Source organism: Muntiacus reevesi, chromosome 10 (assembly GCF_963930625.1).
Source record: "Muntiacus reevesi chromosome 10, mMunRee1.1, whole genome shotgun sequence".
Classification (NCBI taxonomy): Eukaryota; Metazoa; Chordata; class Mammalia; order Artiodactyla; family Cervidae; genus Muntiacus; species Muntiacus reevesi.
In genome coordinates, this window is record NC_089258.1 from 11318183 (window position 1) to 11333778 (window position 15596).

At 34.0% G+C, this 15596-nt stretch overlaps 1 protein-coding gene across 5 annotated transcripts in view; it reads right to left on the reverse strand.

The window, feature by feature from the left end:
• Nucleotides 1-15596, reverse strand: part of AGTPBP1 (ATP/GTP binding carboxypeptidase 1) — a 198361-nt gene that overhangs the window by 20261 nt on the left and 162504 nt on the right. For all 5 annotated transcript variants that reach the window (XM_065947297.1, XM_065947294.1, XM_065947296.1 and 2 more), the window contains 5 exons: nt 12922-13066; nt 10217-10370; nt 9006-9186; nt 7556-7685; nt 6410-6541 (listed from right to left, as the gene is read on the reverse strand). In XM_065947297.1, the coding sequence (XP_065803369.1) occupies nt 6410-6541; nt 7556-7685; nt 9006-9186; nt 10217-10370; nt 12922-13066 (742 nt within the window). The remainder of the gene's footprint in view (nt 1-6409; nt 6542-7555; nt 7686-9005; nt 9187-10216; nt 10371-12921; nt 13067-15596) is intronic.

Sequence of the window (15596 nt, forward strand, 5' to 3'; positions counted from 1 at the left end):
TCATTAAAAAAATGTAATATAATACACACGAAGAGTGTTTTCAAAACAATAATTAGGTGACTTATACAAAGTAAAGAGAGAATATGTAAAAGGCCATTTAAAAAAAATAAGAGATCATAATTGGATCAACTAGGATCAAAAATAGGGATCAAACATAGGAAAAGATACTTGATCTCATATATTTATAATTACAGATACACCAACTAAAACCATCAGATATGTTTTCACCTGGCAAAGGTGGCTGTAAGTTGTTTAGAGAAACAGCACTATCAATCATTGGGGAGTACTGATTTGTACAATCTTTACGAAAGACAATTTGGCAATACTAACAAAGTGGCCACAACAAGGGAAACTGAATAAATAAATTATGCTGTATCCATACAATAACAACAAAAATACACAATGAAAATCTTGTATAATTGTCAAAAAGAGGCAGAGACAGATATAAAGACGAAAAGATGGCCATCAAATATTATGCGAAAAAAAAATTGCTGTGGAGTGTGAAAAAATATTAAAACTTCATATACTATGTTTACACACACCTATGAGTAAATGTGCTTATAGGCAAGTCTCACAATACACATTGAGAAAGTGATTAATTAGTGACTGAGAGAAGATAACTTTTACTTACTACTTTATATTTGTGGAGTGTTTCTATTTTTAATATGACTCTACTTATTTATTTTGAAAAGGAGAAGAGAGAGGTTACCAAAAAGAAAAAGTGCTTTGAAGTTCTGCTAAAGGTAGTGGTATGTTACTGAAACCTGTTTTGGAAAATAATCTGGGGTGCTGATTTAGGCATAAATATAGTACGAGAGACACTGGGACAGAATGAAGAGCAGACAAGATGCAAAGTAAAGATCTCACTTCAATTCTAGGCATACCTCAAAACACACTCATACATGGGAAACAAGGTATATAACAGATGGCTTTATAAAATTGGCAGAGGAAAGAGGTACTGTTTAATAAATGGCGCTGACACAACTGGTTACACATGGGGAAACAAAAATTATACCCTTCCATCTCATACAAAAATAAATTCCAAATAGAATAAAAGTCCAAGTGTGAAAAAGCACTTGTGAAAAATGTTCAGTTTTTCACTGCTGAGTATGATATTAGTGTGGGTTTGTCATAGACAGCCTTTATTATGTTGAGATATGTTCTCTCTATGCCAGCTTTGATGAGAATCTTTAACATGAATGGAAGAATTTTGTCAAATGCTTTTTTCTGCATCTATTGAGATGATGATGTGATTTTTATCCTTCCTTTTCTTAATGTGGTGTATTACAATGACTGATTTGTGGATTCTGGACCCTTCTTACAACCTTAGAATAAATCCCACTTGATCATGGTGTATGATTCTTCTCATATATTCTTGGATTCAGTTTGCTAAATTTTTTTGAGGATTTTTGCATCTACATTCATCAGAGATATTGGCCTATAACCTTTTCTGCAGTGTCTTTGGATTTCAGTATCAGGGCAATGTTGGTTGGCCTCATAGGATGAATTTAGGTGTTCTCTCCTCTTCAGTGTTTTGAAAGAGTTTGAGAAAGACACGTATTACCTCTTCTATGTCTGTCTGATAGAATTCCCCCATGAAGTCATCAAGTCCTGGACTTCTGTTTGCTAGGTGTTTTTTGATTACTGATTCAATTTTACTACTGTTGATCATTCTGTTCAGGTTATTTATTTCTTCCTGATTCAGTTCTGGAAGAGTGTGTATTTCTAGGAATTTATCCATTTCTCTAGGTCTTCCAATTTTGGTGGCATAAAACTGTTCATAGTTTTCTCTTATGATTTTTTTATATCTCTATGATATAGGTTGACATTTCTCCTCTTTATTTTGTTTACTGGGACCTCTTCTTAATGAGCCTGGCAATTTTTTTTTTTAACAAAAAAAATCAACTCTTGGCTTCACTGACATTTTCTATTTGAAGGAGATGTGGCAGGGTCTCAATTTTATTTCTGCTCTTTATTATTTCCTTTCTTTTGCTGACTTTGATCTTTCTTCTTCTTTTTCTAAGTAACGTGGATGGCAGGCTAGGTTGTTTATTTGGTATTTTTCTTGTAAAGGATCAAGATCGAACTACAAAAATCTGCTGCTTTTCTATATACTAAAAAACTATCATTTAGTTCAGGAATCCAAAGCTAATTACATTCTAGATCTAATTTTTAAAAATCTAGGAATAAACTGAAAGACCTATACTCTGACAATCAGAACAATGATGAAGGCAACTGAAGATGATACTAAAGAATGAAAAGACATCCCTGTTCATGAATTGGAAGAATTAATATTGCTAAACTATCCATACTACTCAAAGCAATCTACAGATTTAATGCAATCATTATCAAAATACCCAGAATACATAGGGTATTTTCCACAGAAGTGCAACAAATAATCCTAAAATTTATATGGAACCTCAAAAGACATAAAACAATCTTGAGGGGAAAAAAAAGCTGAGGGTATCACTGACTTCCTGACTTCAGACTATACTACAAAGGTACACTAATCAAAACAGGATAGTACTGGCACAAAAAAACAAACACACAGAGCAGCGGAACAGAACAGAGAGCCCAGAAATAAAGCACCAACATATGGCCAATTAATCTATGATACAGAAAGCAAAAATATACAATAGGGAAAAGACAGTCTCTTCAATAACTGGTGCTGGAAAAACTGGTTAGCTACATGTAAAAGAATGAAATTAAAACATTTCGTCACATCATATATAAAACTAAACTAAAAATGAATCAAAGACCTAAATTTAAGATTGGATACAATAAAACTCACAAGGATAGGCTGATTCTGACAGGCACTTTGCACTCTGTTTAGTTTACCAGGCTGATAAACCTCCTAGAAGTTAACTGCTAATTCCAGTTTTCTAAAAACATGAAAAAGGAAAATTATAAGAAAAATCCAGCTTCTTTATTTCTCTTACTTGAGATATTAGTAGTTTCATCTGTTGAGTATAAAGATAATAGGATGATCATTGTCAAGAATTTAGTCTCTTCCTTCTCTATCCCTTTTTGAACATGGTCACTGGAACTGTCACCTGACTTTTCTAGTTATCTTTTAAAAAAATTGGTCAACTAATAAAAATAAATGGAAAAAAAAAAGTTGGTCAACAAGAGGAAGAGACTGCAAATCGAAGGGCTTAAACTTTCACCATTGTTGGAAAAAACGACTCAAAGCACCTTCCCTATTATTAGTGACTTAGTTGAGAGTATTTGTTTTACTGTTCTTCAGGAGTTCTTTGTTTTACTGTTAATAAATAATTTTAAACTTTAATTTAGCAAAGAGAAGGTGAAGTTTTTTTGTAGGCTTTTAATTTTGTTCAGTGAACTATAAGCTTGCTCCTACTACTGTCCCCTCATGGAGAGGAGCTAAGTTACCTTGCTGAAATTTGAACAATAAAAGTATAAAATAAACAGTTCAGTTCAGTTCAGTCATTCAGTCATGTCCACCTCTTTGTGACCCCATGAACCACAGCACACCAGGCCTCCCTGTCTATCACCAACTCCTGGAGTTTACCCAAACCCATGTCCATTGAGTTGATGCTATCCAGCCATCTCATCCTCTGTCGTCCCCTTCTCCTCCTGCCTCCAACCCCTCCCAGGATCAGGGTCTTTTCCAGTGAGTCAGCTCTTCGCATCAGGTGGCCAAAGTACTGGAGTTTCAGCTTCAACATCAGTCCTTCCAATGAACACCCAAGATTGAGCTCCTTTAGGATGAACTGGTTGGATTTCCTTGCAGTCCAAGGGACTCTCAAGAGTCTTCTCCAACACCACAGTTCAAAAGCATCAATTCTTCAGTGCTCAGCTTCCTTTATAGTCCAACTCTCACATCCATACATGACCACTGGAAAAACCATACCCTTGAATAGATGGACCTTTGTTGACAAAGTAATGCCTCTGCTTTTTAATATGCTGTCTAGGTTGGTCATAACTTTCCTTCCAAGGAGTAAGCGTCTTTTAATTTCATTGCGGCAATCACCATCTGCAGTGATTTTGGAGCCCAGAAAAATAAAGTCAGCCACTGTTTCCAGTGTTTCCCTATCTATCTGCCATGAAGTGATGAGACCGGATGCCATGATCTTAGTTTTCTGAATGTTGAGCTTTAAGACAACTTTTTCACTCTCCTCTTTCACTTGCATCAAGAGGCTCTTTAATTCTTCTTCACTTTCTGCCATAAGGGTGGTGTCATCTGCATATCTGAGGTTATTGATATTTCTCCTGGCAATCTTGATTACAGCTTGTGCCTCCTCCAGTCCAGCATTTCTCATGAAGTACTCTGCATACAAGTTAAATAAGCAGGGTGACAATATACAGCCTTGACATACTCTTTTTCCTATTTGGAACCAGTCTGTTGTTTCATGTCCAGTTCTAACTGTTGCTTCCTGACCTGCATACAGGTTTCTCAAGAGGCAGGTCAGGTGGTCTGGTATGCCCATCTCTTGAAGAATTGTCCACAGTTTATTGTGATCCACACAGTCAAAGGCTTTGGCATAGTTAACAAAGCAGAAATAGATGTTTCTCTGGAACTCTCTTGCTTTTTCGATGATCCATCGGATGTTGGCAATTTGATCTCTGGTTTGTCTGCCTTTTCTAAAACCAGCTTGAACATCTGGAAGTTCATGGTTCACATACTGCTGAAGCCTGTCTTGGAGAATTTTAAGCATTACTTTACTAGCATGTGAGATGAGTGCAATTGTGTGGTAGTTTGAGCATTCTTTGGCATTGCCTTTCTTTGACTATAGTCATGCTACCAAATCTGTAATTTGACTTTCATAATTACACAAGATTTTGGCATGTATTTCTGTGTGCAGAGTTTTACTGCTTTTGCCTCATGAGGCAAGTTAGAATCCTGGAGAAGGGAAAGACTACCCACTCCAGTATTCTGGCCGAGAGAATTCCAAACACTGTATAGTCTATGCGGTCGCCAAGAGTTGGACACGACTAAGTGACTTTCCCTTCCCTTCACAATAAAACTCACGGCAGAAAACATAGGCAGAACACTTTCACTCAAGTAGTAGCAATCTTTTTTTTAAATCTGTCTCTTCAGATTTTTGTTTTATCTTCAGGTAAAGAAAACAAAAGCAAAGATAAATAACTAGCACCTAATTAAATTTAAAAGTTTTTACACAGTAAAGGAAATGACTGACAAAATGAAAAGATAACCTATGTAATGGGAGAAAATATCTGCAAATGATTGGGGGTGCTAATATCCAAAATATATAAACAGTTCATACAATTAAATATTAAAAAATAAACAACCCAATTAAAAAGTGGGCAGAAAAACCAATGGACAGAAAAATGGGTATTTTTCCAGTGAAGACATACAGATGGCAAACAGGCACATGAAAAGATGCTCAACATCACTAATTTGTAGAGAAATGTAAATCAAACCACATGAGCTATCACTTCATCTGGGTTATAATGGCCATCATCAAAAATTCTACAAATAATAAATGCTGGAGAGGGTATGGAGAAAAGGGAACCCTCCTACACTGTTGATCGGAATGTAAATTGATGGAGCCACTACAGAGAGCAATAAAAAAAACAAAAATAAAGCTACCATATGATCCAGCAATCCTATTCTGGGCATATACCCAGAAAACATAAAAACTAATTAAAAAAGACACATATATCCCAATGTTTACAGCTGCACAATTTATAATAGCCAAGACATGTAAGTAATCTAAGTGTGCATCAACAGATGAATGGATAAAGAAGATGTGGTACATATATACAGTGGAAAATTATTCAGTCATAAAAAATGAAATTTTGCCATTTGCAACAACATGGATGGACCTGGAGAATATTATGTTTAGTGAAATAAGTCAGACAGAGAAAGACAAATACTGTATATTATCATTTATATGTGGAACCCTAAAAAATAAAACAAATGACTGTATATAACAAAACAGATGCAGACTCATAGATATAAAGAAGCTAGTTGTTACCAGTAGCGAGAGGGATGCGGGTAGTGGCAAGATGAAGATAATGGATTAAGAGATACATACTAAAAAAAAAAAAAAAAAAAAAAAAAAAAAAAAGAGATACATACTACTATGTACACAATAAGCAAATAAACAATACAAGGATATACTGCACAGCACAGAGAATACAGTCAACATTTTATAATAACTTTAAATGGAGCACAATCTATAAAAATACTAAATAACCACATAATGCATCCAAAACTAACATAATATTGTAAATCAAGTATACTTTAATTTAAAAATGTGAAAAGCAAAAACTTTTAGAAGAAACATTTAATCAAAAAACCTGAAACAGAATAGCAAAATGGCAACATTTACTGACTCTAAGTAATTTCTATATGCTTTGTGTTCTGTAGTTTTATGAATGCTTGAAATTCACAACTTCCTGCCTCATCTATGATAATTACCCTGTATCCCGCATCTTCCACAACATCACATGATGCTGCACTGTCATTTGTATGCCACACCGTCTCTTTGATGCTGCAGCCATACATAAATACATTCTTCTTTCGGGAGTGACCATGATAATCACAATAAACCTTGAAAAGACAATATAGTTTTAAAATTAAAATCCTTCAAATTCATGCATTGCCAAGTCAAACCAGTTAGTATGAAGCCAATAACAGGTCTTTGTTCCTTGGTCATTTTATTGTAAATAAGCTACCATTTAATAAGTAGAATTCATAAAAGTAATAGTATATATCTACCTTTGGAAAGGATTTATGATTAATACTAGAATGGCTAAATCCTTTTCAGGCATGTCCTGCATCAAGCCATCAGTTCCACTCTTTCTTTTGTATCTACTAAACATCATTTAAAAAAATAATAAATACAATTTTAGGTCAAATCTACAGCTGCATTCATCATTGCCCCAGGGTTGTTAAAATACTTACCTAACTTAAGAGAATATAAAAATGCTCTCAAGAAAAACATTTTTTTTTAAAGGGGGTGGAGGGTATGGTTTATAAGAGCATCATTTTAAAAATAGAAAAAACAGTCAGACTTGCATGTCAATATTGCCACTCTGCAAAATATTCCATCTTTCCTGAAGGAAGATTAAGGCTTAACATGATGGAAACATTCAAAACAAAAGTTGCTGAAAACAGAAGAAATACATATGCACAGGGTCTCCTATCATCCCTATACTACCTTTCCCATGTGATACTCAAGACCTACCAGCTTTAGAACTGGCTAAAGAGTTAAATTATAAGCTTCTAGTACTTTAAGAACTTGGAAGATACATACTTTTACCCTCGTGTTGTTGTTTAAACACTGCAATCAAATACCTACAGCTTACAACCAGGAGTGACAAATGTTCATAAACAATAAAGAAAAATAAAAGGCTCATGAGAATTATAAAAATCAAACCTAATGAAATAAGAATATGGATACACTGTATTAGATACCACAATTAATATACAAGTGACTGATGATAAAGATACTTTATAGAAACTGACACACAGCTTTTATAACCAGACAATTATTTATAAAATACTAAGCTAATGATCAACAAAATCACCTCTTTGATTATACAAACACACACTGCCACTTACCAGTGGTAAACGCTTCACGGCAGCCAGGTACTGTAGCAGACCCTTGGCATGATAAATTGTAGGGTGTAAGTCTGGATTTGGACTTTGCCATTGTCTATTCAAGTCCTCTCCACTTAAGGAACAGCGGTGACTGTATAAACACAACAATAGATAAACACTGGTATCAATAAATTCTTATATGTACTCGATTTATTTTATGATTCTATTCCACTAAGTATTTCAAACACGTGTAAGTGGTGGACTCACCAAAATGCATGTTATAATCCTTAAGTAAACATCTATTTAGCATTTCCTATGTGCCAGATAGTGGGTTACATGCATTTAAACTGTGGTAAGCTTGCAGTTATACAGGTTAAAATTTTCAAGCTATAGGAAAAATTCTCCATTCTGGGGTTTTCTTCCAGACACCACAAAATGTATTCATGGCCATATTTTCCATTCTGACTACATTTCTAATGCTAACATTCTGTACTTTGACTGTATTCATTGTTATTAAACATGCTATCTGGACCCTCCTTCTAAGAAAGATAAGTACATAAAAAGTACACATTCTTATAAAAATTCAAATATATTTTCATTTAATTGTATGTTTTAAGTATTGCTCATATTGTATGATATGTTTTAAGTTTGCTCATTAACTAAAAATTTAAGCAAAGAGAAGGGGCTAACAGACTAGAAACAGAATTCTAACTGGCCAATGTGTTTCTGAATTAAAACTAGACATAAAAGCTGATTTTAGTTCCATAATCATACTATCTAGAAAAATTATTCTACTTTTTTAATTCAAACATTTCCTAAAACATGATAAATATTCATAGTACTCTTACTGAATAAATAAAGTATGGTACCCTCAACTTTGGAGATGCTCATGACAGCTAGACAAAATCCCACTTTTCAGAAGCAGTAAAGAGACCCTGGTCTAATTAACACAATGAATGAACTGTTCTAAACTACGAGCCACCTCCACTTAAAAAGTAATCTTCCAGTATTTTCACTTTAAATAATTCCTCCTCATATCAGGAAGAAGTTAGCAGGTGGAGCTAATTCCATATTAGCAGAAAGAGATCCCAGAAAATTCTAAATCTCAGAACAGCCAAGATCATGCCATTGATAAATAAGAAAGGAGACTACAAGAGATTACAATGTGTTAAAAATCTTTCTCATATCCTAATTCTGTGATTTTCCTAAAATGATTCAAGCAAAACATATATTTTATGAAATTATATTCTCAAGAATAGATACAGAATTTCCAAAACATATTACTACTAGTATACAGTTTAATTTTCATTTAAAAATTTATCACAGATTAATTCTTCACTAAATTTTGTTGTTGTTCTAGAAAAATCATGAGATTTGCTTTCCAAATTAACCTGGATGCTATTATTTCAACAAGTTTACACGGGACAGCCACAAAAATCTGGAATTTCTCTGTAACTATTGCTTAACTTACTTTCCATTGATGACACCATCTGGATTTAGCATAGGGACAATTTTAAAAATATAGGATTCTCGTAAACTCTGAGCAGTAGGGTTATTACTCATGAGATACTCCAACGTTCCTTTCATTACCCAACTTGCATTAGTTTCTCCAGGATGTACTCGAGCAGATAAGAAAACATACGGACGATTTCCTAAAGTGTACATAAAATCTCAAATTAAAATGAACAGCTACTAAAGTATGTATAATGTTTGACTTTGGGGCTTTAGAAATATTTCTACTCAATTGTGAATACTGATATAAAATCAAACTAGAACTCACTATGCACCTACTATTTGTAAGTACTGCACTAGACCCTCTAGAGAAAACAGATATTAAACCTATGTAAGCCACATCTTATATGAAAATAACACATTAAATAGTATTTGAGTCATTTATTTCCTAATGATTAATCTAAATATAAAATTAATCCTTTAATATTACCTTGATTTCATAAAGAATAAGTAGCTGATGAAATATAGATGAAATATAAATTTTTCATAAAGTCATGGGGAAATTAAGGAAAATATAATCTTATTCCTATTTTATAGTCATTATAATAAGCACAGAACAATAGGTATATCTGTGCAGAGATTTACAAAGAAACTAAACATTTAGATATATAAGTCTACAAAATAACCACTCAGTTCACCTGCTCACATTTTCATGAATAGCAAATTCTTTCTCTTTCTTGAAAACACCTTATCAAAATTAGAACAGTTCTCTTATATACATATATATATATATATATCTTTTTTTACCACAGCTGTACATTTGAGACAACTTAAAAATATAAATGACGGGGAAAAACAAGTAGCTATTCATTCAATATTAGCATCAAAACAATTGGGGGGTTTCTGATGGTTTTATTTATAAATAAAATTTACTGTAAATTCTTAAACGGATGGTATAACTTGTTGTACTTTGAGTATGACTTCTAAGAATAAGAACTATGGTATATCAATATCAAAAGAGACCTTAGAGGTCTCAGGCAGCTCCCTCATATTCAAGATGAGGAAACAGAGGCCTAGAAGTGGGCCCCGGGCTAGGCAGTAACAAGACCCAGACTAGCACCCAAGGCTTCTGATGCCTATTCCCAGTACTACTGACCTTACAAAATGTTCATGAAGCAAAGAAAAATAAGTAATAATGATTCGTACTGCAAGTGAAGAAGACAAACTTACTGAATTGACAGATATGTTCATAATAATTAGACTCTGGCATTGCTGTTATAGTCACCAAGGGACAGCTGTTTCCAGACAGGGTTTCACATAACACATCTTTTCGAAAATAGATTTGCTGAGGATTGTGTGCTGACTCCAATTTTTGAAGATGCATCTTAATAAAAATTTAAAAGCAAAGTATACAATCATTTAAAACCTCCCTATGATAAATAGGAATAAATGCATCCAGATCTCAAACAGAACTAAAAGTGAATCAGATCAGGTTCCTAATCCCTTCTCCAAAACCCTCAAGGGTCCAGACGCACTTGAACATCAGTATTTGGGGAACTTGAGAAAGGGGACAGATACGGTTTGGATAATGTTAATAGTGCAATAAAACCAGTGGAGCTGGCGGCAGCAGACTGTAATCAGCACGTTATTATTTCTGCAGCAAAACCTATGAAGAGTCACTCTAAGTGGAATCAATATTCTAAATAAGCTCACATCAGGCCAGGCTTTGCTGACAAATGGGTTATGAAAATACTTTTGGTTTCAAAGCCTTCTGAATTTTGAAATTTTGTGACTGTAGCTCTGTTAACAGCAACCTAAAATATGGAGAATGAAAATCATGTAGCACACATTTTTAAAAATTTTTTCCTGATTTCAAGATCAGTATAGGCTCATTGTAAAATGTCTGGGAAATACAAAAAGTACAGGAAAAAATTTAGAACACCTGTGATTATATTACCTAGAGTACTACTGACAATAGCCAATGTATATAAATGAAACTGTAATTAACATGGAAGACATTATAATTTGATTTTACCAATTGGTAACTTACACATAAACATAAATATGTTAATAATTATAAATACTATATCATATCATTAAATATGTTCAATATATGTCTTTTGAAAACACAAGCTTTTTATACACCAAATATAAACTGTTCACTCCCTTATATTAAAGATATTTAGCTGGTTTCCAACTTTTGCCTATGTTCATTCACATAATCATGATTTACTGTGTGATCACTATTTCTTGGCTGGAAACTGTGCCAGACACTAGGGATACAACAATGAATAAACGGACTCTGCCCCCCAAAAATATAGAGTGCTATGAGGGCTTATTAAAAAGGGAGAGGAACCCTGAAGAGTCTGGGCAGTGAGGAAAGGTCTTCCAGAAAAAATTACATTTAAAGTGAGATCCAAAGGATGAGTGAAATGGATATAACGTGTGCTGTAGGCAGAAGGAAAGTATAAGGAGGACCATGAAATAATAATTTTTAAAAAAGGACATAGCTAGAACAGAAAGAAACAAATCGAGAATTTAACACAGAAGGAAGGGCTTGGTAGACCAGTCCTTTGCAAAGCACAGTATTTGCACTACTGGTAATTGAGATAACTAAATGGTGTGTGGATAACCTTCAACATTTTTAAATAGGTATGTCTTTTACTGTGAACTTTAAAAAATTTAGCACATTAAACCACTTGTTTCAATGATATTAACTCAGAATGAGGATAATCTTTAATATTCAAAGATAAATATTAAGTAAATAACAGTTCATACAGTACAAAGAAATGGCAAAAACTGTGCAAAATAGGAGAGAAATGACTAAATGTGCCATGGTAAGAACTGTAGATTGCATACACATGGCAAGAGAAATCACTAAGGAGTATTAAGCAGGGGATCTATATGACTAGACATGCCACCAAAGAGTCTTCCTGCTATAGTGCGGTAAAATACTGATGAAGAAGAAAGGGGGCACAAGTGAAATTTAGGACAAAAGTTACAGAGGTTGACACAAGTCCAAGTGAGAAACAATGGCAATGCCTGGAAAAGATCATGGATGTGGGACTGGAAGGAGGCAGGGATACTCAAAATGTATTAAAAAGGGAATGTCAGTAAAGAACAGAAACAAAATACTACGTAAATAACAACACTACGTTTCTGATGCTGTGTCATTCAGCGCAATAAAATACCTGTTTATACTTTTACTGCAGGTTGTAACTTTATTAAAATAAAGCGAGCTCATTTAATGCTCTCAGCCCTGATATTTCTTCGGCTCTGTAGACTATGCTTTCCTCTCATTTTTCTCCTCTCTAAGAACTTGGAAGCTTCTTTCTAATCATAATGTTCCAATTTCTTTCAATTGATCATATGAAGCTTCATGATCCTTGACCATTAGGACAGACATTCTGTTCAGAGTATAAATCTGTCACAGTAATTACTTGAATTGTTTGTTTTAAAATGCAAATAATAAAAAAAAATCTTAAAAGAACCCATAAAACAACTCTTACACCCCATATTCTAAGCAATATGGATCTAGGACTCCACATGAAATCATTAGAAGAAATAAATTCACTACAGAAAAACTTAAATTGGATCCACATTGTCAACTGTTATATTTTCAATGAGATTCAATGCTTCTCATTAAACAAGGTGAAATTTCACCTAGTTAAAATTTATAAATTGGGATTTGTAGATTTCTACTCAAAGATAGAAAGCAAAAACCATGTCATTTCTGTAGTAATTCTATTAAATAAAAATCAAGACTACATTCCCATTTTACTTTATTGATTTCAACAAATACTGTATTATTTTCTAAAATTGTCAACCCTGGACCTTTTTACCTTATTGATTTACTAAAGCAGTATTTCTTTTACTATCTAACACATATACATACAATACAATAACGGTCGTAATGCAACTTAATGAGTTCTCACCTGTAAAGTTGAATATGTATATGGATAATGATAAGCAAAATAGCACACATCATCTTTATGTGGAAAACTGACAGTGAATGTAATTGTATAGTAGGATTTTCCCTTCTGCCCACCTGCAGCAATTGAACTTCTTGAGAAGTGATTTCTGCAATAGAAAAGCAAAAAACATGTTATTCATCCACGCAAAAATTCTGATTTTTTTCTTGCTATTTTATTAAACAGAATTTTAGGGGGGAAAAAAGGAAAAACCATGGTTTGTAAAAAGTTTAATTTTTAAATATTCTTTAAAATTAGACTTGGTACTAATAAAGCAGTTAATTGCTATCAGCCAACATCATGACTTTCCATTTCTGGATTTACTAATTAAACAGAGCTCCTATTTTATGCATCAATAGAAGTTGTAGACCCTCCCATTTTTCGACAGGTTTACACGTTACTGGATCAGGCAGTGGTCAGCAATGGCTACTACAGCCACTGGATGAAAGGCTGACAGACCAGACAGCAATAGCTGAGTTCACAGATCAGTCTTAAGATTACAAAAAAAAAAGAAATAGCCAGAAATGATATGTTTCCTGACGTGATACAACAGGAATTTCCTGCACCCTCTGTGAAGTAGTCTTGTCAGAAATGAAACCTGAGGTTGACCAAGCTTCTAAATCTAACTATGAGTTTAGAAAACTGGTGAGAGAGAAGAATTTAGAAGAATTTATTAACACCACAGAGATGCAATCAGCAAAATCCAAAATACGGGAAATCCAGCACGACAAATGATCTAGTTTCTTCAATAAATAAAGGAGAAATTTAGAAAGAGAGAAAGAGGAAGCCTATAAAGTAAGAGACTTGAGGGATGTATCAAGAAAAATCAAATGCAATGTGTGGTCCTTTGGTTGGTCTGATTTAAACAAACCAACGGTAAAGTTACATTTATGAGACAAGTAAGTGTGAACACTGACTGGATATTTTATCACATTTAGGAATTTTCTTTGCTGTGCTAACGGTATTGTGGATAGACTGCCTTAAATACGTATCTCTAAATGAAAAAGACTTTTGAAGTATTTATGGATAAAATATATCTGAAAATGCCTTTAAAGATTCAGGGTAGAGGTAGGGGTGAAAGCATAGCTAAAATAAAACCATGTGTTGATAATCATTGAAACTTAGAGATGAATACATGGGGCCTCATCATCCTATTATTCACTTTTGTAAATGTTTGGAGACTTCAATGATAAAAAAAATTTTAAACTATATTACTTTCCAGACTTTAAATATCACTGAGATATGATGACTTAATTTCTACCAACTTAATTTCTAAAATTTCAAATCACCTTACATTATTTAAGCCATGAACTGAAGAAAAGCCATGGCCTAAAGATTATTTACTCATGCACACAGACATTCAAGGCAGATCACATGCTTAGAGCTACCCTGGGATCAGGCTTTCTAATGTAATCTTATGAGATTAAAGTTTGTAATTAATGAAAATAAAAGAACATCGACCTAAAAAAACAGTATAGTTTTCATTAACTTAGCCATTGTATCAGAGAAGGAAATGGCAACCCACTCTGGTATTCTTGCCTAGAGAATCCCGTGGACAGAGGAGCCTGGTGGGCTGCTGTCCATGGGGTCGCACAGAGTTGGACCTGACTGAAGCAACTTAGCATGCATGCATGCATTGGAGAAGGAAATGGCAACCCACTCCAGTATTCTTGCCTAGAGAATCCCAGGGATGGAGGAGCCTGCTGGGCTGCCATCTATGGGGTCGCACAGAGTCAGACACGACTGAAGCGACTTAGCAGCAGCAGCAGCAGCCACAGCCACTATATCTTGAATAGATACTCAATGACAAGGTGCCAAGAGTTGAGAAAATGCAAAATAAGGGCCAGAAGTAGATCTTGCCAACTCTTTTCCCCCCAAAGTTTAATATCTATTTGGGGGGGGGGGGTATCCATGCCACCACATTACAGCTACGAATTTTATAGGTTATATTTTCTCATATACTCATGGAAGGTAGTTTTATTCTCATTTTACAGATGAGACAAACAAGCAGCAGAGGACAATGCAAAAATAGCAGTTTTTAATCTTATCTACATTTCAGGCTTGAGGAAAGCAACTGGAGTAGTGTGTTTTACACAGAAAGTGGTTAATAAATATCTGTTGGATTAGCCTGAATTCCAATTCCAGATTTAGAAGTAGCCAAAAGAAACAAATAAAAACTAAAGAAACAAAAATCCTTGCCATCACCTCTTACACAGAAAAGAAAAACAACCCGAGATGCTGACCATTCACTATACAACTTTTGTAAAGTGAATTCTTTTGTAAAAAAGAAAAGCATTCACTGATGATTTTTATTGAGTAGAAGCATTAAGGAAATAATACTTTTTGAAAATCACTGTTTTACCCTTTAACATTTTAAATCAATCTGCCAAAATCTAACCAAGCACTTCCCAAACAATCACTGCTCCACTTCAACTTAAAAGGAAGATATAAATGATGAGGGTGTATTTTTATAACAGCCTAACATGAAAAGAAATATGAAAGTTATTCAGGTGAAAAAGAATTACATATAACATTATACTTCTGTTCCTCATTTATTTCCTATTTATTTTGCTAAAAAAAACGGGGGGGGAATTCTACTGAAATTAATTCCAAGGAACATTTCTTTCTTAGAAAGTAAT